At 53.6% G+C, this 24558-nt stretch overlaps 2 protein-coding genes across 4 annotated transcripts in view; one reads left to right on the top strand and one right to left on the bottom strand.

The window, feature by feature from the left end:
• The window catches only part of LOC146839296 (uncharacterized), a 400042-nt gene that overhangs the window by 121114 nt on the left and 254370 nt on the right, over nt 1-24558 (top strand). The window contains 1 exon segment of the mRNA XM_085650764.1: nt 20770-20866. Coding sequence (XP_085506890.1) covers nt 20770-20866 — 97 coding nt within the window.
• The window catches only part of LOC146839297 (uncharacterized), a 153524-nt gene that overhangs the window by 5110 nt on the left and 123856 nt on the right, over nt 1-24558 (bottom strand). The window lies entirely within an intron of this gene.

Raw genomic sequence — 24558 nt, 5'->3', positions numbered from 1 at the left:
AATCAATCAAGACACTTGTAAAGCGAACTACATACCCGTGAGGGTCTCAAGGCGCTAGGGTGGGGTGGGGCGCTGCTACTGATCAAAGAGCCAGGTCTTGAGGAGTCTTCTGAAGGTCAGTAGGTCTTGGGTCTGCCATAGGATGGTGGGGAAGGTGTTCCAGGTCTTGGCGGCGAGGTGGGAGAAAGATCTGCCGCCAGCGGTCGTTCTTCGGATGCGGGGGACTGTTGCGAGGGTGAGGCATGTGAGTCGTCTGTTGAGGTATGCTAGGCCGGTGTTGTGGAGAACTTTGTGTGTGTGAATGAGGAGCTTGAACGTTATCCTCTTGTTGATGGGGAGCCAGTGCAGGTCTCTCAGGTGGGGTGAGATGTGGCTGTGGCGGAGGATGTCGAGGATCAGACATGCCGAGGTGTTCTAGATGCGTTGCAATTGTCTCAGGAGCTTGGCCGACGTTCCTGCGTAGAGGGTGTTTCCGTAGTCCAGCCTGCTGGTGACGAGGGCCTGGGTGACCGTTCTTCTCGTTTTGGTGGCGATCCACTTGAAGATCCTGCGGAGCATTCGGAGGGTGTTGAAGCAGGATGAGGAGACGGCGTTGACTTGTTTCGTCATGGAGAGGGTAGAGTCGAGGATGACCCCAAGGTTGCGTGCGTGGTCGGTGGGTGTGGGGGGTGCTCCTAGTTCAATCGGCCACCAGTCCCAGGCCGAGGGGGTGGATCCAAGGATGAGGACCTCCGTCTTGTCAGAGTTCAGCTTCAGTGGGTTGTTTCTCATCCAGGTGGCGACCGCAGTCATACCCTCGTGAAGGTTGGTTTTGGCGGTGTGGGGGTCTTTGGTGAGGGAAAGGATCAGCTGGGTGTCGTCGGCGTAGGAGATGATGATGAGGTCGTGCCTTCATGCGACGTGGACGAGTGGTGCCATGTAGACATTGAACAACGTTGGGGTGAGGGATGAGCCTTGGGGTACGCCGCAGATGATCTCGGTGGCTTTGGAGCGGGGGAGGCGGACGGTCCAAGTTCTGCCGGAGATGAAGGAGGTGGTCCAGTCCAGGGCCTTCTCTTGGATTCCACTGTTGTGGAGGCGTGTTCGTAGTGTGCGGTGGCAGACCGTGTTGAAGGCGGCGGTTTCTCCGTTGTCCAGCAGGGTCCTGATGTCGGTGGCGGCGATGGGGGTGGTTTCGGTGCTGTGGTTGCTGCGGAACTCGGACTGGGACGGGTCCAGGATGCTGTTCTCCTTGAGGAAGCTGGTCAGTTGTTTGTTGACGGCCTTTTCGATGACCTTCGCCGGGATCGGGAGCAGGGAGATGGGTCGGAAGTTCTTGAGGTCCTTGGGGTCCGCCATGGGTTTCTGGAGTAAGGCGTTGATCTCTGCATGCTTCCAGCTCTCCGGGAAGGTCGCTGTCTCGAAGATGATGTTGATGGTTTTCCAGAGATGGGGTGCGAGGGTGCTGCTGGCTTTGTTGAAGATGTGGTGTGGGCAGGGGTCTTCCAGGGATCCGGAGTGGACAGTGTTCATGATCTTGTTGTCGTTGATGTTGGTCCAAGCGAGCAGGTGGTTGGTGCGGGTGGTGATCGTGGGGGCGGAGGTCTCGGTGGTATGCGGGGTGGTGATGGCGTCACAGCTGTTGTCGATGTCAGCGATCTTGCGATGGAAGAAGGTGGCCAGCGAGTCGTACAGGTCTTGTGACGGTGGGATGTCATTGGTGTTGGAGCTGGGTTTGGAGAGTTCCTTCACGATGCTGAAGAGCTCTTTGTTGTTGTGTGCGTTGTTGTCTAGGCTGTTTTTGAAGGAGGTCCTTTTGGCGGATCTGATGAGGTGATGGTGTCTGCGGGTGGAGTTCTTGTGGGCTGTGTAGCTTTCCGGTGTTCGTTCGAGGATCCATTTTTTTTTTTTTAGTTTTCGACAGGTTCGCTTGGAGGCCTGGAGGTCTTCGGTGAACCAGCTGGCTCTCTTGCTGGTGTGGGTGTTGGGGGCGCTTCTTGAGTGGGGCGAGGGTGTTGGCGCAGTCGTCAATCCATTGTCTGAGGCTGCGGCGTCGGGGGTCGGTCGGGTCTGCGGGTGGGTTCTAGGCGAGGGCGGTGGTTAGCTGGTCCTCGGTGACCTTGCTCCAGCGGCGGCGAGGCATCTGCTGGGTGCAGTGGTGGGTTTCCGGAAGGTGAAGTGGATGCGAGGTTGTCGATCAGGGTGGAAAAGTTGGGGTCGTTGTTGTTCTCGAGGTGGAAGTTCAGGTCCCCGAGGAGCATGTAGTGTGTGGAGGTGAGGGCGTGTGTGCTGATGAAGTCGGCGATGGAGTCGCAGAACTGCGGTCGGGGTCTGGGGGGTCTGTAGACGAGGGTGCCTCTGAGGGTGGTATTGGGTGTGGATCTGGAAGTGCAGGTGTTCGGCGGTGCTGAGGGTGTTGTCGGTGTCTGTTGAGATTTTGAGAGTGTTTCTGTGGACGATGGCAATTCCTCCTCTTACTGCGTTGGTGTGGTCCTTGCAGGTGCTCTTGTAGCCTTCCGGGATGGCTATGGCGATGTCGGGTGCCGAGGAGGGGGTCAGCCAGGTCTCCGTCAGGAAGGCGACGTCTGGGGCGTTGGTGTTGAGTAGTTCCCAGAGTTCGACAGCGTGTTTGCGGGTGGAGCGGATGTTGAGCAGGAAGCATCGGAGGAAGTTGGGGCGGCCAGGCCAGGCAGCAGGTGCGTGATCGTCTGGCGTCGAGTGTGCTGGAGTCGTAGCGGAGTTGGGGGCCAGGGGCCCTGGTGATGGGCGCTGTCCAGGCACGGACAGGCGCAGACACGCTTGCCTCCGGCGCGCCCGCTGCGTGCCCTCCATATAAGGGGAGGTGGGAGGCAAGAGCAGCTGGGGAACGGGGTAGTGAATGGGCGAGCAGCGGAGGCGGGCCGCAGGGACGCAGCGGCAGGAAAAAACGGGTGGAGGACGGCGGGGGGGTACAGAATGCAAGCAGAACACAGAAAATGGCGGGGGGACAGAAGTAAACAGAGGGAGATGCGGTCAGGGGGGGAAAAAGAAACAGGCAATGACAATGACAATCAGAGGAAGAAAAAAAGTAAGGGAAGCGCAATGAGGGAGAAACAAGCAGGCAGTGGCAAACAGAGAACGAAGTAATTGGGGGAAGCGCAATCAGGGAGACAAAAACAGGCAAATACAGTTAGGGGACAAATACCACCAGGGCAGTGAAGCAGCGTGGGGAGCGACCTGCCTGCGAGCAGGGTCAAAGGTCGCTCTTTTCACTGCTGCGTGGCCTCCATATAAGGGGAGGTGGGAGGGAGGAGCAGCTGGGAGGCGGGAGCGGGGTGGTGAATGGGCGAGCAGGGGGCGGGGCCGCAGGGACGCAGCAGCGGGAAAAACGGGTGGAGGACAGCCGGGTGGGGTACAGAATGCAAGCGGGACACAGAAAATCGCGGGGGGGACAGAAATAAACAGAGGGAGATGCGGTCAGGGGGTTAAAAAGAAACAGGCAATAACAATGACAATCAGAGGAAGAAAAAAAGTTAGGGAAGCGCAATCAGGGAGAGACAAGCAGGCAGTGGCAAACAGAGAACAAAGTAATTGGGGGAAGCGCAATCAGGGAGACAAAAACAGGCAAATACAGTTAGGGGATAAATACCACCAGGACAGTGCAGCTGCGTGTGGAGCGACCTGCCTGCGAGAAGGGTCATAGAATACGCGCTGCGATAATCAGTAGACCGAAGCAGATGAAGGTGATTACAAGCACGTAAATAGTAGATATAGTTCTACCATGGTGCAGGCCTATAAACAAGGCAGTAATGAGGCGTACTCCTACTATGCACTCCCTACTCTGCGTGTACCTAGAGTGTGTGTGGGTGTGAAGCCAAGACTCCCCACTAAGGGACAATCCCACACCATAACATGACAGGAGAGAATGTAGGCCCTGTATTGGTTACAAACTGAACACCCCCTCACAAAGATGCTAGACCGCTGCATAGTGAAGTCTCAGCCTGCACGGACCCTCGGTGTCAGCTGGAGTGCCTCCTCTACTAATCTATTGGGATGCTCATTATTTATAATAGAAAGCATATTTGTGATGTACATATAGATTAGTCGATGTTATAGATATGAAGATAGCCCTGTCATCACGTGGATGAAGATAGAGATGACATTTGTACATAGTGGGTCAAGAGGCCTTGTACATGGTGTTCGAGGCATCATGATAATGTTGTGCGAGGCTAGATGTGTAAACAAAGTAGTTTCAGAGAAACTAATCCAACAGTGTCGTGCATGCAAATATGTGGAAAAAGTCACAGCAGAAATGTTACTGTAAAAAATAGATCAATGTAAGAAATTAGCCACTTCGCTACATGGGCCTAACCCGGGCACATAACAGGTGGTCTGGACATCACAAAATGAGAACATGACAAACCATGTGCTGATTTGGGTCGGGGATATAGACGACCATACCCTGTTGTGGGACGGAAGTAGGGAAATGTCTAAAAGATTAATCCAAAGATTGACAAAAACTGATCTCAACCTAAAATTCACTCATTAGATCAGAAATAAATCTATAAATGACCTGGCTATCCATACTGAGCTAGAGAAGCACACATGGTCACAAGCCTACATAGAAAGGAAAAAGCAGGGCGTTGTGAATAGCCTGCCTCCACAGAAACTGATAGAAAGTATCCCCTATGGTGAAATGCTACGGACACGTAGGAAAAGGGATAGCCAAGAAGTGTAGGAGAAGGAAGAAAAAAGTATGTGGCCAGCAGCCAAGCGAGAACCCAGAACATGAATAAACAACTTTTAAATCAGAGACACCAAAGGAGGGACTTGATATTACCGTAAGGTTCATCACTACATACAATACGAGGTACACAGCAGCAAGACAAATTCCAAACACTGGAAAATTTTAAAAGCTGATCAGGTGATTGGACACGATATTACCTCACATCCCTCCATCACGTATCGTAAAGCCCTATCCTTAAAGGACCAACAAGCCCATAGTATTGGACCCGGCCTCGTAACATGGCTCTACTGGCCCCCACACCACCTGACCTGGTGCCGGCAGCCCCAATCCCCCCGGCCTAACCGATCCTTTCCACCAGAACACACGCACCCGACCCGGACATCCTCGTCCATGGCCTCTCTCCCTTCGGCCACCCCGGGTCCGCGTGCCCACTTCATGCACCAAGATGGCCGCCCGGCCCCAGCGCGACCCGGGCCTAGAGGCGCCACTCCGGCTGGAGGACATCACGCTTCCAGGGGATGAGAGAGGGAGGAGCAGTTTCTATCGCACCTCTGAACTCCCCTGGGACGATGGGTTTCGATCGACCCTCCGGCCTCCCTGAGGGCTGGCTCCACGCCTGCTGGGTGTCTGGGACTCCTCCCCGACCCGGCCCTGAAAAGATCACAAGACAATGGCAGGAAACCCCGACAAGCGACCCCCAGGTGACAAGACCCCTGCCTGCACAGACTCCGGACATCAAAGAGGGGTCGACCTATAACAAGGGGTGCTCTGGGGCTGTCCGGCAGATTCGACGCTGGAACAACGAGAGCCTGCTGACGCGGTCGCGGCTCCTGGAACTTAGAACCACCTGAGCCCTGCTGAGTGACTCGCGGCTCCCTGAAGATCGTAAGACCTCCGAACTGTACCTGAGCCCTGCTGAGTGACTCGCGGCTCCCTGAAGATCGTAAGACCTCCGAACTTGTACCTGAGCCCTGCTGAGTGACTCGCGGCTCCCTGAAGATCGTAAGACCTCCGAACTTGTACTTGAGCCTGCTGAGTGACTCGCGGCTCCCTGAAGATCGTAAGACCTCCGAACTTGTACTTGAGCCTGCTGAGTGACTCGCGGCTCCCTGAAGATCGTAAGACCTCCGAACTTGTACCTGAGCCCGCTGAGTGACTCGCGGCTTCCACAGACTCCACCGGTCCCGCCGGACCCCACAACAACCAGCCTACCCCCCAGCTCGAGGATTGTGAGCTGTGCGCCGGGTACATCCTTGCCTTGAACCTTTTTGCCAGAGACTGTCCCGCTACCCCCTATCCCTTCCGAGACTCATTGAGCCCGCGCTCTCCTTGTACATATTTGCAGTGCTAACCTGTTTGATAAAGATTGGTTCCTAAGAACGCACGGTGTGGTGTTTCTGTGTCGTGTGGTGCCAGAAGTACGATCCTCGATACGAGATCCCTCCTCCTGAGGCGTCTCCCGCCAGTGCCCGGCTACGATACTTTGAGGGTGGGTCTCAGGGTAGTCAGGACCCCCTTTCCGGGCTCCTCTGAGGTCCCCGTCTAACATTGGTGGCAAGCGACGGGATTCGGGCCCATCACCGAGAGATCGTACTGTGAACGACGGACGCACTACCAACAAAGATGGCAGAAGGAAACGCCATGATCCCCGCAGAAATCAACGCCAACAGGGTGTTCCAGGTGGAACAACTAGAAGAATACACACACAAAGAACTAAAGCAATTCTGCAAAGAACTTAGAATCGCTACCACCAGTCTCAACACCAAGGAAGATTTGCAGAAAGCACTGAAAGCCTGGGTGGATGCCGGGGCCTCCCGCCCGGAAGACACGGGGGAGCGCCCCGACGAGGCCGAACCCCCCCAAGGCGAAAGCAGCAGCAATCAGGTGCGAGGCATCGTACCAGACGGGGGTCTATCCCCGGAAGAACTCGCGGACAGAGAGAGAAGCCGCAATCACGAACTCGAGTTAGCTAAACTCAAAATCGAAGGCGAATTAAAGTTAGCGGAGAAAAAGCTAGCAGTAGAGCAAATGCGCGTGCAAGGCGAGCTAGAAGAGAAGAAGCTCCAACGGGAACACGAAGGAAGGAAGCTCCAACTAGAGCACGAACGCAGCTTGAAAGAAATCGAGCTCAAGGCCAGAAGTGAGGAAGGGAGGCCCCCGGGAAGCCGAGAGGCGACCTCCCCAGCGGAGCAGAAGGTCCACATCCCCAAGGACGTGGTCAAGGAATATTATAAAAACGATGACATTCAGCAATGGTTCAGGGCCTACGAGGTCGCCATGACCTCCCATCGGGTCCCGCAGAAGGACTGGGGGGCAGGGTTGTGGGGACGGTTTCTGAGCGAAGGAAGAGACACCCTGCTCGACCTACCCCTCTCTCTGCAGACCTCGTACAGCCACATGAAAGAGGCTCTACTCACAAGGTACGGTCTCACCCCCGAGATGTACCGTCAGCGATTCCGGGACTGCAGGAAAATCCCGGGCACCACCTGGGTGGAATATGTAAACTTTTTTAGTCGGGCCTTCGATGGGTGGGTCAAGGGCAGCAAAGTCACCACCCTTGAGGAACTCACCGACCTCCTGTTGTGGGAACACCTGGCTGCGAACTGCTTTGTGGAACTACGCCAGCATCTGCTTGACAGCAAACTCACAGATCCCAGGAAGCTGGCGGTGGAAGCAGACCGCTGGACCAACACCCGGGTCACCCGGGGCATGGTAGGAGAATCCCCCCTCGCCGGCCACCTGGGTCAAGACAAGACCTACAGCCGTCTCGTGACCCATTTTTACTGGCCTAGAATGAGAGCAGCTGTAGAAGCCCACTGCAAGTCCTGTCCCACGTGCCAAGCTAGTGGGAAGAGTGGGGGGAAGCGCAAGGCTCCCCTCCAACCCTTCCCGGTCGTCAGTACCCCCTTTGAACGAGTCGGGATCGACATCGTGGGGCCCCTGGACCCCCCCACCTCCCAAGGTCACCGTTTCATCCTGGTCCTGGTGGATCACGCCACCCGATACCCTGAGGCGATCCCCCTACGCACCGTCACGGCCCCCATAGTGGGCCGGGCCCTGATGGGGATCTTTTCCCGGGTAGGTTTTCCCCGCGAGGTCGTGAGCGACCGCGGCCCTAATTTTATCTCGAAGTACATGACGTCCCTGTGGCAACAATGTGGAGTGTCCTACAAATTCACCACCCCGTACCATCCCCAAGGGAACGGCCTAGTAGAGAGGTTTAACAGGACTCTGAAAGGGATGATCACCGGCCTAGAAGAGCCCCTCCGGCGTAGGTGGGACGTCCTGCTCCCCTGCCTCTTGTTCGCTTACCGAGAGGTCCCCCAGAAGTCCCTAGGGTTCAGCCCGTTTGAGTTGCTCTATGGACATCCCGTCCGAGGTCCCCTCAGCTTGGTTAAGGAAGGGTGGGAGGCGGCACCCCAGACCACCCCACGAGATGTGTTCCACTATGTTCTGACCCTCCGGAACCAGACCAGGAAGTTCCGAGCACTGGCCGAGGCCAACCTAGAGACAAGCCAAGAAGAGATGAAGCGCTGGTACGACCAGAATGCCACTCTGGTCGAGTTCCAGCCGGGCCAACAAGTATGGGTCATGGCCCCCGTGAAGCCAGGCGCCCTCCAGGACAGGTGGACCGGGCCCTACAAAGTGATTGAGCGGAAGAGTCAAGTCACATACTTGGTGGACGTCCAGTCGCCTCGGGATCCCCTCCGGGTCCTTCACGTGAACCGCCTCAAGCCTCACTTCGTGCGGACAGAACTGAGCCTCCTGCTGGCCACCGATGACGGGGCCGAAGATGAGTCCGATCCCCTCCCGGACCTCCTGTGTGTCAAGGAACAGGATAGCTCCGTGGAGGGAGTGAACCTCTCCCCAGCTCTCACTGCCCAGCAACAAAAGGACTGCCGCCAGCTACTAGGACAATTTGCCGACCTCTTCTCCCTGATCCCCCGAGTCACCGACTGGTGTGTCCATGACGTGGACACCGGGGACAGCCCGCCGGTGAGACACCGAGCATACCGGGTCCCAGACCAGGTCCGGTCCTGCATTCAAGCTGAAGTCTCAAAGATGTTGACCATGGGGGTGATCGAGCCATCTGACAGTCCCTGGGCCAGCCCAGTGGTCCTGGTCCCGAAGGCAGCGGCCCCCGGTGTCGCCCCCGAGCTCCGGTTCTGTGTGGACTACCGGGGGCTCAATGACGTCACTTGAGCCGATGCCCACCCCATTCCACGAGCCGACGAGCTCATTGACCGACTCGGGGCAGCCCGGTTCCTCAGCACCTTCGACCTCACCTGCAGATACTGGCAGATTGCGCTCACCGAGGGGGCCAAGGAGCGGTCCGCCTTCTCCACCCCAGATGGGCATTACCGCTTCCGCGTAATGCCCTTCGGAATGAAAAATGCCCCGGCCACCTTCCAGCGCCTGGTGAATAGAGTCCTGGCCGGGCTGGAACAGTTCAGCGCGGCCTATCTAGACGACATCGCCGTTTTCAGTTCCGAATGGAGTGAGCACCTCCAGCACCTCCGGAGGGTGCTAACCGCCCTGCGCCAGGCAGGCCTCACAGTAAAAGCCAGCAAGTGCCAAATTGGGCAAGGATCAGTAGTCTACCTGGGGCACCAGGTCGGGAGTGGCCAGGTCGCCCCTCTACAGCCAAAGATCGACGCCATCGTGGCCTGGGAACCCCCCACCACCCAAACGGAGGTCCGAGCCTTTCTGGGCCTCACTGGCTACTACCGAAGATTCATCAAGGGGTATGGCAGCCTTGTCGGCCCCCTCACAGAAATCACAGCCAAAGAAGGTTCAGTGGACGACCGCCTGCCAGGAGGCGTTCGATGCCCTAAAGAAGGCCATGTGCACGGCCCCCGTCCTCCAGGCTCCCGACTACTCCAAGGAGTTTGTAGTCCAAACCGATGCCTCCGAGCATGGCATTGGGGCCGTCCTGTCCCAGATGAATGACCAAGGCCTAGACGAGCCCGTCGCCTTCCTCAGCCGGCGGCTGTTGCCCAGAGAACAGCGATGGAGCACCATTGAGGGCGAAGCCTTTGCCGTGGTCTGGGCACTCAAGAAACTACGCCCTTACCTGTTCGGCACCCATTTCAAAGTCCAAACCGACCATCGGCCCTTGCGATGGCTCATGCAGATGCGGGGAGAAAACCCCAAGCTACTGCGGTGGTCAATCTCCCTCCAGGGGATGGATTTCACCGTGGAACACCGCCCTGGGACTGACCACGCCAACGCCGATGGCCTCTCCCGGTTCTTCCACCTCAGTGAAGAGAACCCCCCAAGATGATGGGCAGTTCTCTCCGGCTTTCAGCTGGGGGGGACGCGTGTTGGACCCGGCCTCGTAACATGGCTCTACTGGCCCCCACACCACCTGACCTGGTGCCGGCAGCCCCAATCCCCCCGGCCTAACCGATCCTTTCCACCAGAACACACGCACCCGACCCGGACATCCTCGTCCATGGCCTCTCTCCCTTCGGCCACCCCGGGTCCGCGTGCCTGCTTCATGCACCAAGATGGCCGCCCGGCCCCAGCGCGACCCGGGCCTAGAGGCGCCACTCTGGCTGGAGGATATCACGCTTCCAGGGGATGAGAGAGGGAGGAGCAGTTTCTATCGCACCTCTGAACTCCCCTGGGACGATGGGTTTCGATCGACCCTCCGGCCTCCCTGAGGGCTGGCTCCACGCCTGCTGGGTGTCTGGGACTCCTCCCCGACCCGGCCCTGAAAAGATCACAAGACAATGGCAGGAAACCCCGACAAGCGACCCCCAGGTGACAAGACCCCTGCCTGCACAGACTCCGGACATCAAAGAGGGGTCGACCTATAACAAGGGGTGCTCTGGGGCTGTCCGGCAGATTCGACGCTGGAACAACGAGAGCCTGCTGACGCGGTCGCGGCTCCTGGAACTTAGAACCACCTGAGCCCTGCTGAGTGACTCGCGGCTCCCTGAAGATCGTAAGACCTCCGAACTGTACCTGAGCCCTGCTGAGTGACTCGCGGCTCCCTGAAGATCGTAAGACCTCCGAACTTGTACCTGAGCCCTGCTGAGTGACTCGCGGCTCCCTGAAGATCGTAAGACCTCCGAACTTGTACTTGAGCCTGCTGAGTGACTCGCGGCTCCCTGAAGATCGTAAGACCTCCGAACTTGTACTTGAGCCTGCTGAGTGACTCGCGGCTCCCTGAAGATCGTAAGACCTCCGAGCTTGTACCTGAGCCCGCTGAGTGACTCGCGGCTTCCACAGACTCCACCGGTCCCGCCGGACCCCACGACAACCAGCCTACCCCCCAGTTCGAGGATTGTGAGCTGTGCGCCGGGTACATCCTTGCCTTGAACCTTTTTGCCAGAGACTGTCCCGCTACCCCCTATCCCTTCCGAGACTCATTGAGCCCGCGCTCTCCTTGTACATATTTGCAGTGCTAACCTGTTTGATAAAGATTGGTTCCTAAGAACGCACGGTGTGGTGTTTCTGTGTCGTGTGGTGCCAGAAGTACGATCCTCGATACGAGATCCCTCCTCCTGAGGCGTCTCCCGCCAGTGCCCGGCTACGATACTTTGAGGGTGGGTCTCAGGGTAGTCAGGACCCCCTTTCCGGGCTCCTCTGAGGTCCCCGTCTAACACATAGCCATATGGATAGTCCAATGAGAGAAAGGGGCCATCTAACCTAAAAGGTTTCAGACAATGTGGGAAATGTATGGCTTGCAAATCTGGTGTCAAAATAACAGGAAGGAAAAGCAATCAATTCATAACCTGTAACACAGATTTCTGTGTATATATATACGTGAAAGAATGTACACACAGAAAACAATGTGGCCAACATGATTTTCTCCACTGGCAAGTGATGGATCACATGAGAGGCATCAAACACACTGACTAAAATTCCCCAGTGTCTGGAGATTTTGAAAAATGCCATGATAGTATTTTAGACTCGCTCAGCTTCTTTGATCTTATATCAGAGGAGGTGATCAGGAGAAGAAATTGAAAAGAATTGAGTTAATATATAATACAGAGCTGGATACCGTAGAAGCCAAGGGCCTGAATAAAGATGAGGAATTACATGTGCACATAGGATGGTTACTAATGTCGAAAGTACATGCATGTACACATGCTACACACCACAAAGAAAACGGCCCTCAAAGACAGAATCAATTCCTTTGCACACAACAGCACAGAAGTCTTCGCCGTCGTCCAGGAGTTTGCCAGGCCCAACAGCAAGACCACAGACGTTTCACCCTCCCTAAGACCTCTGCAACAAACTCCGCACATTCTTCCACCACAAAATCAGGCAGATTGGGGGGGCGTGGCCAAGATGGCGACCTAAGCAGACGTGGCTTCCCATGGCTCCTCGCTCCTTGCCCCTTCACTCGGCTGTTTTGTGCCTCAGAGTCCCCAAGTTGGCACAAATTGCCCTCGGAGCGGCGTCGATGGGCAAGCCTTTGCTTGACGGAGGTGCTGGCGGCCAATTTGTCTGAGAATCTGGTGCTCTCCTCCCGGTCCGGCCTCACAAAATGGCACCCACCCAGACCGGCCATTAACAGGGACCCAGTTGCTTCCCGCCTGGACATCGGCGCCTGCACAGCTGTGCTTCGCTGCCCCTCTGAGTACCGGGGGCGCCCGGCGGTCGGCGGCGCAGTGTCGGACCCCCCAGGTGAGAGTGGCCGCTGATCCGTGGCCGCCTGGGCCTCCCCGTGCAGCTTTTCAATAACGGCCGCGGCTGCTGGGCCTCCAGGAGAGGGGCCGGGCGTCGCTCCCTCCCACGGCGGCGGAGACAGTAGTGCCGGACTGGGGCTGCAGTAGAGCGGTGCTGCCTAGATGTGCCATAAATAGAGGCCCTGCACTGTGTCCCCCCACATCCTGGCGCCGGCTTGCCACGGGTGGAGGGCGCGAGTCGCAGACAGACAGCATCGGAGCTCGCACCCACATAGCTGGAAGAGAGTGCGGGGTTGGCTGCCGGTGGTGTACACTGACTACGACGTGGCGGAGGCCCAGTGGGGCGGCGCACTGGCATCTGCGGACCGCGCTGTAGTGAATTGAGGACCTGGGGCAACAACGGTAGGGGGGACAGAAGGGCCCCCTCCTCCCACCTGGCGCCTTCACCGATGCATGTCCGGAGCTTCAGTCTGGCCCCCTGCTGAGAGGACTGCAACTTGGGATACGGCACTTTTCTGTTGGCGCTTCGTGGTGTCTGCTGCCCCTGAGGCAGGTGTGGCGCCCTGAGCGGTACCTGCCATAAGTCGCCGGTGGGGTGATCAGGAACTCTCTTAGGTGCAGGCCTAAGTGCTCTGGATATAACGAGGTTGTGGGCAATTCCCGGGCTTTCCCTCCTCAGGACAGGCATATGATTGGAGTTGGTGCGGGACTATAGTTTTTAAATCTTCTCAGGAGCGTTTTTGTTTTTGGAGTATTAAGCGGCGACCTGCGGGGGAGGCCTAGGTCATGGCATCCACGCGCAAGAGAGGGGAGCGCACGTTAACAGAGATGCCTCTTAAAGGACCTCACAAAAGCGATAAGGGGCCCCCTTCCCCCACCCCTTCACATCACGACTCAGACCAGGGCGACGGGCCGATCACGCGTGCGTTCTTGGAGACCCTCTTTAACTCCCTTCGAGAGGACTTCCACTCGCTCAAGCAGGAGGTGGCAGGGGAGGTAAGGGAGATATGCCGAGAGGTGGAGCGGGTGGCCGTCGTTGAGGTTAATGATCATTCTAGAAGTGAGGAACTGGAACTCCTCCAACAAGAAGTTCTTCGCCTCAAGGACCAACAGGTGGACCTCCAAGCGCATGCGGAGGACCTTGAGAATAGGTCACGCGGCAACAACATACGCGTTAGGGGCGTTCCATCATCTGCAGAGGGGTCTGATATCACCCAATATTTGCATGGCCTTTTCCGCGAGATCCTCGGCGAAGGTCCTGACTTTGACGTCCGGATTGATCGAGCGCACAGAGTGGGTCTGCCGCGACGTACGCCTGCTCCTCCCCCAGACATTTTGGCTTTCCTACCGTATTTTCCCCTGAAAGAGCAGATCCTAGGGCATTCAGTAGTGCTCTTCCAGGATCTATCTGTCATTACCCTGCAGAAGCGGAAGGCGTTTAGAGCAGTCACCTCGTTCCTAAGAGACAAAGGGACACCTTACGCCTGGGGTCAACCCTTCCGCTTGATTTTCAAATGGAATGGGACGCTGCATCACTTAAAATCTTTTGAGGAGGCATGCACACTCTTGGGTCTTGAACATAGCGAAGCAGAGGCCTCCCCCACTCACTCGCAAAAACCCGCTGGCGACGGATGGCATCGTGTGGGTCGCAGACGCCGCCCCATAGCAGCACTGAAGCCAGGCCTCACGACGATATCACAAGAACGGGCGGCAGCCCTCGACATGGTGATTAGGGACACCTCTCCCACTGAATAACTTTTTATCTTGGGGACACATACGCATCGTCTTTTAGCTGGCTGGAGGTAGTGGGGGGGGGGCGCGAGGGGCCGGCGTCACTGGTGTATCACGCGCAGTTTGGTAACTTCACCACCGGCCTGCAGAATCAGAAGGCGGGCTTGGACTATGGAAGTCATGGGGGGATGTTTTGTTGGGGCTAGGGTGGAGGTAGGAGTGATCGTGGATCACAGGTTGGGGTGGGAGGTTAGGAGGGGGGGGTGGAGGAAATGGGGGGCCTGGGAGCGGTGGGGGAGGGTGGGAACCGGTGTGCCTTATGGGAGTGAGTTCTGGGGAAGAGGCCACATGGGGTAAGTCCCCCTTAGATGCCATTCTCATCCCATGGGTGGGCGAATAACAGAGGAGACACTGAAAGTTATTACCCTGAATGTCAGAGGGCTCAATAATCCTGTTAAACGGTGTGCCATTTTATCATATTTAGAGAATTCTGGTGCCTCAATTTGTCTTTTGCAAGAAACCCATCTTTTGGCCAAAGATTGGCACCGGATGCGCTCTCTAGCGTTTCCTCACCAATTCTACTCCTCTACCAGTGATAAGAAAGCTGGGGTTGCTATCTTATTTGCTAAGCACTTACGAGGTCAGGTGGGAGATAAAGTAGCGGAACTTAAAGGTAGGCTAATTGCTTATGCCATACGAGTGGGCGGTCTCTCCATGACAGTAGGGTCTCTATATACTCCCAACTCGGGTCAAGAACCCTTTCTCAAAGACGCGTTGTCAGCAATTCTAAGTTCCCAAACCCGGTACACGCTGGTGGGAGGCGACGTTAACCTAGTCATGGATGGGGAGTCCGAAAGATCAGGCCACCGCTTCGGTTCAACCGGGGCACTTTCCCCGGAGGGGAAGGAGTGGATGGCCCAGAGGGGGATGTTGGATTTGTGGAGGGAGGCACACCCTTCCAGCACCCACTACACGTTCTATTCACACGTGCACCACACTTATGTTCGGCTGGACTACTTTATAGGCTCCTAGGAGGTCCAATCGCTCGTAAGAGACATAGATATTATCCCTGCGGCAATGTCAGACCATGACGCTGTGGTGGTGTCCCTTGCAGTCCCCCGGACTAAGACAGCGCGGGGTCGATGGCGCCTGCGGGAGACCCTCCAACAGCGGGGTGGCCCAACAGCTGCACAAACGCATTACTGATTACTTGGCACTTAATGACACTCCGGACGCACCCTTGACTGCAGTTTGGGGGGCGCTGAATGCGGTCATTCGGGGGGGAACTGATCGCCATTTCGGCAGCTGAAGCCAATGAACGTAGGGAGAAGCGTGAATCCTTGACGGCTCAGGTAATTGAGCTCGAGCGAGTACATAGTCGCACCGGGACTCCTAGGGTGTGGAGGCAAGTGAAGACGGCCAGGGCGTAGCTCGCTGGCCTCGATATTGATCGCGCAGAATATGCCACCCTGCGGCTGCGACATGCATACTATGTGGGGGGCAATAAAACAGGACGCCTGCTGGCCAGCGCGCTGCGAGCTCGGGTTCAGCGGTCGAAGATCACAACCATCTCCAACGGCAAGGGAGAGAAATTGGTCAGCGATGACCAAATTGCTGCAGCCTTTAGAGATTTTTATGCTTCACTGTATAGCGCTGATCGGTCCCTAGACACAGACAGGGAGGCATACCTCAAGGGGCCGGCTACGACGGCGCTCAACTTTGTTGGGGCTGCCGAGCTGGACGCGCCTATTAGAATAGAGGAGGTGGTGGGGGCGATTTCTCGCCTCAAGCCCTTGAGGTCGCCTAGGCCAGATGGCTTTTTGGCGGGTTTCTATAAAACTTTTTGTCCGCTGCTCGCACCTCTTCTGACGCGACTTTTCAACTCTTTTCACGGGCCTGGCACGATTCCTCCTGAGATGTTGGAAGCCGACGTCATTGTATTACCCAAACCGGGTAAAGATGTTACCCAATGCGCCGCTTACAGGCCTATTTCTTTACTTAACCTGGACCTTAAAATATTTACGAGAGTGCTGGCTTCCCGGCTTGGCCCACGCATACCTGGTATCATTGGGCACCTCATCGATAAAGCTCATCTTAAGGGGTTGGATGCCGTGCTTCTGTCTATAGACGCCGAGAAGGCGTTTGAAAGGGTGGACTGGGGTTTTTTAGATGCCACTTTGGCCCACTTCGGGATCGGGCACCGTTTTCGGGCATGGGTTGCTAGCTGTTATAATACACCTCGAGCGACGATCCGTGTCAATGGTATCAGTTCCCAGCCCTTTGACATCAGGAGGGGCACTCGACAAGGATGCCCGCTTTCGCCCCTCCTTGGCACAGCGGATTCGCGACAATCCTGACATTATCGGTGTCACCTTCGGGGGAGAACAGCATATCCTTAGTTTATATGCAGATGATATCCTGGCTGCGCTAGAAGATCCCGAAAGGTCTGTGCCTGCCTTTTTGAGGGAGCTGGAGTCTTTTGGGAGAGTATCTGGGTTTCAAATGAACTGAACGAAGTCTATGCTCCTCCCTCTGGGTAGTAATCAGCACGCAGCCGGTGACGCGGCTTCTCATTTTGGAGGTCTGCTACTTAAGGACTCTATCCCGGATCGTTCTTACCCCCTCCACCGAGAGGACAGTCAGCCTGAATTACAGGAATATCACTTCCCAGGTTCAGGGCGACCTCCGGCGCTGGCAGAAGCAACCCCTCTCCTTGCTGGGGCGTGTCGCTGCAGTGAAGATGTCTATATTACGCAAACTTTTATATATCTTCCAGACCATCCCGGTGCTTCCGCCTTTGGGAACCATACAAAAATTGCAGGACGCGGTGCAACACTTCATATGGGCAGGGAAACAGCCACGTCTGCGCAGGGACCTATCCTACCGTTTGCCGGCGGAGGGAGACCTGGGGATTCCGAACCTGCTGCATTATTATAAGGCAGTGCAATTGCGCTACCTGGTGGAGTGGAGCCGTCCAGAGTCGGAGAAGAGATAGTTGTTTCAGGATAGGGCGATGGCGCAAACATCGCTTTGGAAGTTACCGTTCCTCAAACGCCCCGATAGGCCAGCTTACCTCCAGAAGTCCCCCATCACTCGTACGGTTCTGAAAGTGTGGGACACTGACGCGGTTCGGAGGGGGCTCACCCCTTTTCCCACACCGCTTACACCTCTGTTCGACAACCCTGAGTTCGCCCCGGGATTAGAGAAGGGGGCTTTCCTGCAGTGGCGGTCATCCCCATGCCGATCAGCGGGTCATTTGTTTGACCTTGAGGGCTTCATTCAGTTTAGTGATCTTTCACGGTATCACGGCATCAAGGCTCCACGCCGATTTCAATATTATCAACTTCGGCATTGGTTGAATCAACCCGCCGTACGCCCTCTAGTTAGGAGAAAACTTACCACTTTTGAAAAATAGCTTCTTACTAGAGATTCGGACCGGAAGCTGATCACTGACTTGTATAAGATGATCTGCCCGATTGTCACTTTCTGCCCCTCAGCAGGTCAGCAGCGCTGGGAGCGGGAGTTGGGGAGAAACCTCTCCATGAAAGATTGGCAGGCAATATATTATAGGGCCCATCATACAGCCAGGAATACCGTTAGCACAGAAACTGCAGTGAAGGTGGTTACATATTGGTATCTGATGCCGGTTAGGTTACATAAAGGCAACCCTAGCCGCAGTTCCGCATGCTGGAGGGGATGCGGGGAGGAGGGCACCCTGACCCATTTGGTATGGGATTGTAGGGAGGTGACAGGTTATTGGACAGCAGTTCATAACGACATTGACACTCATTTTGAAACTGAAATTCCTCGTTTCCGGCCTACACACTTTTAGGGTTGCCCAATGCACTCACTTTCCCTTTGAAGTCACTTCGGGGGCGTCAGATGGGCCTGGCCATGGGCGTGGCCGTTCAGCACATTATTTCGCTCTGGGGAACACATACTCGACCTACTCACAAGGGCTGGTTGCATAAACTATGGTATACAGTGGGTATGGAACGTATACACGCCACTCTCACACAGTCCGCGGCATCCTTTCACACAGTCTGGCAACCTATCCTATCGCTCCTTTCAACGGAGTTTAATGAAATCACCTGTCCCAAATATCTCCGTCTTCTGCGCCTCACCAATACCTCAGCCTCCAGAGTCACTCCTGTCAATCGATAGGGAGGGATGCGCTCAGGTGACGGCTTCATGTGGCAGGACCTGGCACACCAGTTGGGTGGGGGGGGGGGCTCCCAGGGAAGGTGGGGTGGCTGTTATGGTTGAGGGTTGGGGCGGGGGGGGGGGGGATTGGGGATTTGGGCTAGAGAACCTTGACCCCGCTTGCATCCGTGGACTTTAGGGATTTAATCGATATACTGCTATGGCTTGCTGGGGTGGAGGGGGGAGTGTACCTGGGGTTCATTCGTACGGTTTCAGCAGAATAATAGATGTGATTTGCGATGTACTTGTTTTGACACTAAAATGTAATAAAACAAAGTTAAACCAAAAATCAGGCAGATCTATGACAGGTTTGACACCCAAGACCCTGCTACAACGCCTGCCACCACCGCACACAATGAGGCCTCACCCCAACAGATCGTGCTCAACTCGACTCCACTCACCACAGATTACACACTCAAGATAATGAAGAGCATCCACTCCAGAGTCCCACTGGATCTCTGCCCATATCACATCTTGCATTTAGCAGCCGCAGCACCATCAATTGCTCCATCGAAACTGCCACCTTCCCCGACGACTGGAAACAAGCTGAGATCAACCCCCTGCTATAGAAGCCGTCTGCCGACCCGATAGACCTCAAGTACTTCAGACCTATTTCCCTCCTCCCCACTCTTGCCAAGGTCATCGAAAAGGCCATCAACACCAAACTCTCCAAGTTCATCGAAGAGAACCACGTCCTTAACACCTCCCAATCCAGCTTCCGAAGCAATCACAGTAATGAGACCGGACTCCTCACCGCCATCGACGACATCCTCTCCCTCCTCGACTGGGGCAAAAGCGCCGCCCTCATCCTACTGGACCTCTCGGCCACACTCGGCAACATCTCCCACGGCACCCTAATCACGAGACTCCAGGACGCCGGTATCCACAACAAGGCACTAGACTGGATCCACTCCTTCCTGACCGGCCGAACACAGTGTGACAGACTATCCCGTTCCTCTCAGAACTTACAGAGATCAGCTGTTGAGTGCTCCAGGGCTCCTCCCTGAGCCCCACCCTCTTCAATGTCTACATGGCCTCCTCACGGCCATCGTCAGTAACCACATACTCAACATAGTCTCCTACGCCGATGATACCCAGCTGATCCTCTACCTCACCAATGAAGCCAAAGCCGCCTGATTCAACTTCCACAGCAGAATGAAGGCCGTTGCCACCTGGATGAAAGACCGCTACCTCAAGCTCAACTCAGACAAGACCGAAGTACTCATCCTGTTTCCCGCTCCCTCAGCCTGGGACTCCTGGTGGTCTGCCGCACTAGGAACCCCTCCCACCCCTATAGACCACGCACACAACTTCAGCATCATACTCGACTCCTCACTCACAATGAACCACCAAATCAACGCCGTATCCTCATCCTGCTTCGAAAGACATTTAGATGGATCGCCGCAGAACCTAGAAAGACGGTCACCCATGCACTCAGAACCAGCAGACTTGTCTACGGCAACGCACTCTACGTCGGCATCACTCTGAAACAGCTCAGGAAACTACAGAACGTCCAAAACGCCACAGCCAGACTGGTCCTTGACATCCCCTGCTGCAGCCACATAACACAGCACATCAGACAACTCTACTGGCTCCCAATCATCAAGAGAATCACCGTCAAGCTCCTCACACGTCTACAAAGCTCTCCATGACATAGGACCAGCATACCTGAATCACTGCCTCACATACGTACCCGCCAGACAACTTCACTCTGCCCAACCTGCCCTGGCCACCATACCACGGATCCCCAAGATCAAAGCCGGAGGAAGAGCCTTCTCCTACCTCGCAGCCAAGACCTGGAACACCCTGTTCCTCCACCTCAGGCAATCCCTGTCGCTGATCCAATTCAGGAAGGACTTCAGGACCCGGCTCTTCGACTGAACCTCCACGCCCAGACGATCAGTAGCCCTCCCCAGCTCAGCGCCTGGAAACCCTCAAGGGTGAGTAGCTGCACTATACAAACTCCGGATTGGTTAATTGAGCGATGCCTGCTTTCGGGAATAGAGCCCACTGGGTCTGTGAAACTGAATATATCAGAGGGTCTGATCCAGAATAAATACTGTGTATACGTCGGCCAATAAGTGATTGAAGGAAATCATATGCCCACTGGGGTTCTCCCTCGGGTATTACCGCAATGACTTGCATTGTATAATTATACCCTCACTGTCAAGTCCCAAGCGATATATTCATAGATAGGGTTCTACTCGTCCACAATGGAACAGAGCATCGAATAATACATTGTGATTCTTGCCTGCCATAGTTCTCATTTCACCCCCTCCCCTCTGGTTTGCTAAGCTACTAAGGGCCAGGCTCTATTGCTTTGACTCATAATGATAAACCACAAAAGAATGATATCATCTGATTAACCCACATGTAGTTACATTGTAGTAACAAATTGCTGGATGCTATAGAAACAGTAATTTAATTATACATTTGTGACAGGTCGAGTTTACCTTTGAGTCCCATTTCTATGTTAACTAATGACAGAACCAATGCCGAGAACGAATACCGTGAAAATGAATGTAAAGCTCTTAATACTGTATCGATGAACAAAGATGAATATAATGAACCTGTTTTTATTATGGTACATTGGTGCACAAAACAAATATATCCTAAAATGATTGTGGTTGATGTTGTGAAAAAGAATTAGGCAATGAGTATTGATTGTATATCGCGGACCAAAAGATGTATTTCTATGGAGATTAGGGCACTTCACTTGAGGTAGACAAAGGCTTGTTGTTAAGCTGCAACGCTTCACTACGACACTTGCCGAACAAAAATTAGGTGCCCGGGAGTACTGGCTTGGACCTCTTTTGTGGGGGAGTTGAGGAAATAAGAGTTACGAGTCTGCAAACACATTGCGCAGTGGCAGCAGTTATAGTTAGGTCAGAGTTTCCCTAGGAAGAGTGTCTTTGTATTACTAATAACTTAAGTCCCGTTTGACTTAAGGTTAAAAGTAACATTATAGTCAGGTGTTGAAATACTACAAAAACTAATGTTAAATAACCAAAACAAATGACTCACACTAAATATAGGATATATCGGACCAGAAGAAAATGTCAGCTAGTGAAAAAGTGCAACAAGGAAGGGACACAACAGTGTTATGGACGAAAACCCTCACCCAAGGGTGACATGCTTCATCATTGGGTTCCTCCAACACAGGGGGACCGCAAGGTACCCCCTGTGAGCTACGACTTCCCCTAGAGGGAAGGAGCGGGAGTGTAAAGCACGTAGTATTATTAGTACCTCAATGGAGCAATGAGGGGCAGAGTGCAAAAAACAGAAAAGAAAAATGTGAAGGTGTCTTAAAAACTATCTCCGTAGGGGCAACAACTTTATTCTTCCATCCTATGGGATAGTAGATAAAAACAGGTGATATAGGTTTGAACCCAATGATGAAGCATGTCACCCTCGGGTGAGTGAGGGTTTTTATCCATAACACTGTTGTGTCCCTTCCTTGTTGCACTTTTTCACTAGCTGACATGTTCTTCTGGTCCAATATATCCTTTATTTAGTGTGAGTCATTTGAATGGAAGTCATATAGGATAGATCTCTCTGTACCTTTGTATAGTCTTTCTAGAGACCCCATTGTGTGTGATATATATTAGTCAAGTCTTTGACCTGTGGGTCTTGTTTTAATCAATTTTGTATATATATTTTTCGCTGCAGTTAGATCGAGAGGCATACTATTGGGGTTTTGGAGTTCCTTATTTTTCTTAGACATTATGACTGAGAATACAGGCCTAGCTTTTGATGACGATCTGGTACAAGCCATTTTGCAAACACCTAGCATTTTAGACACTCAGATTACACAGACACTTGCACTGACTGAGGAGTGGAACAAACTCACTAGTTTAAAGAGACAACATATACGGACAGCACTACATGCAGCCATTCGAACTGAATATTTCAGAGCCAATAAAGCCCCACAGGGTCTTGTCGTCTCCAATGCACCCAAATTGTTTCTTGATAATAAGGTCTTCAAGATTAACTGGTCCAAGATTGCATGGAAATGCTCTAGAGACTGGCTTATTCTATTAATAACCACAGCAAAAGAAACGTCAGATCTTCTGTCAATTGAAATCCAAACTTTGGAAAACCAGTTGAAATGTTCAGCACAAATTACTTTTTACAAAAAACGTTTGGAGGAGATTTCTAAAACCCTCAATGAAACAAAGGATGATCTGATTAAATATAAAGGGAACAAATTAAAAAAGACATGGAGAGGTTCACCCAAGCGAAGATCTATCCACACATTACAGATGAATATACTGTACAACCACCGAAGAAGGCTAATCGTAGAGGAGCACGAGGATGGCGTCGTAATACAGACGAATGGACATCCAATTCAGACGATTGGAGTCAAACAGAGGACTCTGCTACTAGGGACTCAGACAACCCACAACATCTTAGACAGATGAGGGCACGTGGCAATTTTAATCAGATGCCACCCTCCACTCCATGGTGGCCACCACAAACATTGCCAGCTTTTCCCTACCAAGGATCAGGCTATCAAGTACCTTTCTTAGATCAGGACAGGGGCCGAAGAGGACGACGAAAAGGCAACAGAGGTCACTCACAAGACACGCGTGCACAGCAACAGAAACATGAAAGTACAGTGGGATCCTCTACTGGAACAACAGATCACGCGGAGCATGACAGGCGCATCCAGCAGTGAGTCTGAAAACTCTGACTCCCTAGAAACCACTATTCTTGAGAAGGGATTAAGTTTTGTACCTACCTATATGGGTGATGATTTCAAAACTCTTCAAGAACATTTTGCTTTTTTCAGCAAAATTCGATGATCCTTTTTTTCTGAGGAGGTAACTGACAACAGGCCTGAAAACGTATGCAATACAGGCGTCAGGAACAAGTCGACATTTTTACCTACCTTACAACAACTGCCATCTGAGGTAGCAACTTTTGAAAAAGCGGTTCTACAGTCCTTCAACCACGAGAAAAGTCAAGCAAGAAGACCATTTTTCAAATTGAGTAAAGCTGAGAGACAGTGTGCAATACAATTGGGATCAGACCCCCTGGTTGTTATTAAACAAGCTGATAGAGGGGAAGCGACTGTTGTGATGGATGCCACTGCTTATCAGGCAGAATGCTTGTGACAATTACAAGATACGAAATACTACAAGCCCATCATGTGGGATCCCACACCTAGACTTCGGAGTACAATCTGTAGACTTGTGAAGGAGGCTGTTGAAGCTGGGTGGATCACCACAAATCAAGCAGATTTTTGACACCGAAACATCCGAAAACTCTGGCATTTTACATCTTGCCCAAGATACACAAAACACAGAGGCCTCCACCTGGTCGCCCGATTGTTTCTGGCATTGGTTCTATATTAGAACCACTGTAACAATCTGTGGATTGGTTTCTTCGACCCCTTGTGTCCGTAATGCCGTCATATCTCCCGGACACCAAATATGTTTTGTGGTTCCTTACTACTATTGAGTTTGATCCAGCTTCACATCTATTGGCCTCATTTGAAGTCGAGGCACTATACACAAATATCCCCCAAGAGGATACTCTTCGGACCATTGAACTTCTATTGACCGATAATCCTCGTAGTGACCAGACCCCTACATCGTTTGTGATGGAATGTGCAAATCTAGCTATGAGAGAATCTTTTCTCTTTCGAGGACCAACTATACTGGCAGGTGAAGGGCACTTCTCTGGGCAGCACCTGTGCCCCCAGTATGGCTAATCTTTATATGCACTGGTTTGAAGAAACCTACATCTATCCAGAGACGAATCCCTTCCACAGTAAATTGTTGCTGTGGAAGCGGTACATTGATGATATTTTGGTTATTTGGAATGGCGACCGAGATTCTCTTTCCATTCTCTTTCCATTTGAAATTTACATGTGATTGCAGCAATGAGTCACTACCTTTTCTTGACCTCAGACTATATCCAAAAGATAGTCCGATATATACTGAATTGTACCAAAAGCTGATGTCCTGCAATGCCCTGTTGAACTACAATAGTTTTCATCCTCGGGCCCTTTGAGATAATCTCCCCGTGGGACAAATTTTACGGTTGAGGTGTTACAGTTCCCTTTGGTGCTGCGGGGGGTGGCGAGAGTAACGCTGCCATATGCGGGGCTCGGGCTACTCTCCGCTCTTACCTGCAACAGGGGGCGCGGCTCCATGCAAAGTGGCGCCGTGTCAGGCGGCGAACGGCTCCTGCGCTCTTCCGTATTCTGATTGAAGGAACGTGCGTGACGACGTCAACCCGGGAGCACTCAAAAGAGGCTTCAGGGTTGAA

This window comes from Triturus cristatus, chromosome 4_1, assembly GCF_964204655.1.
Source record: "Triturus cristatus chromosome 4_1, aTriCri1.1, whole genome shotgun sequence".
In the NCBI taxonomy this organism is placed as follows: domain Eukaryota; kingdom Metazoa; phylum Chordata; class Amphibia; order Caudata; family Salamandridae; genus Triturus; species Triturus cristatus.
This window is presented reverse-complemented; position numbering and strand designations above follow the sequence as displayed.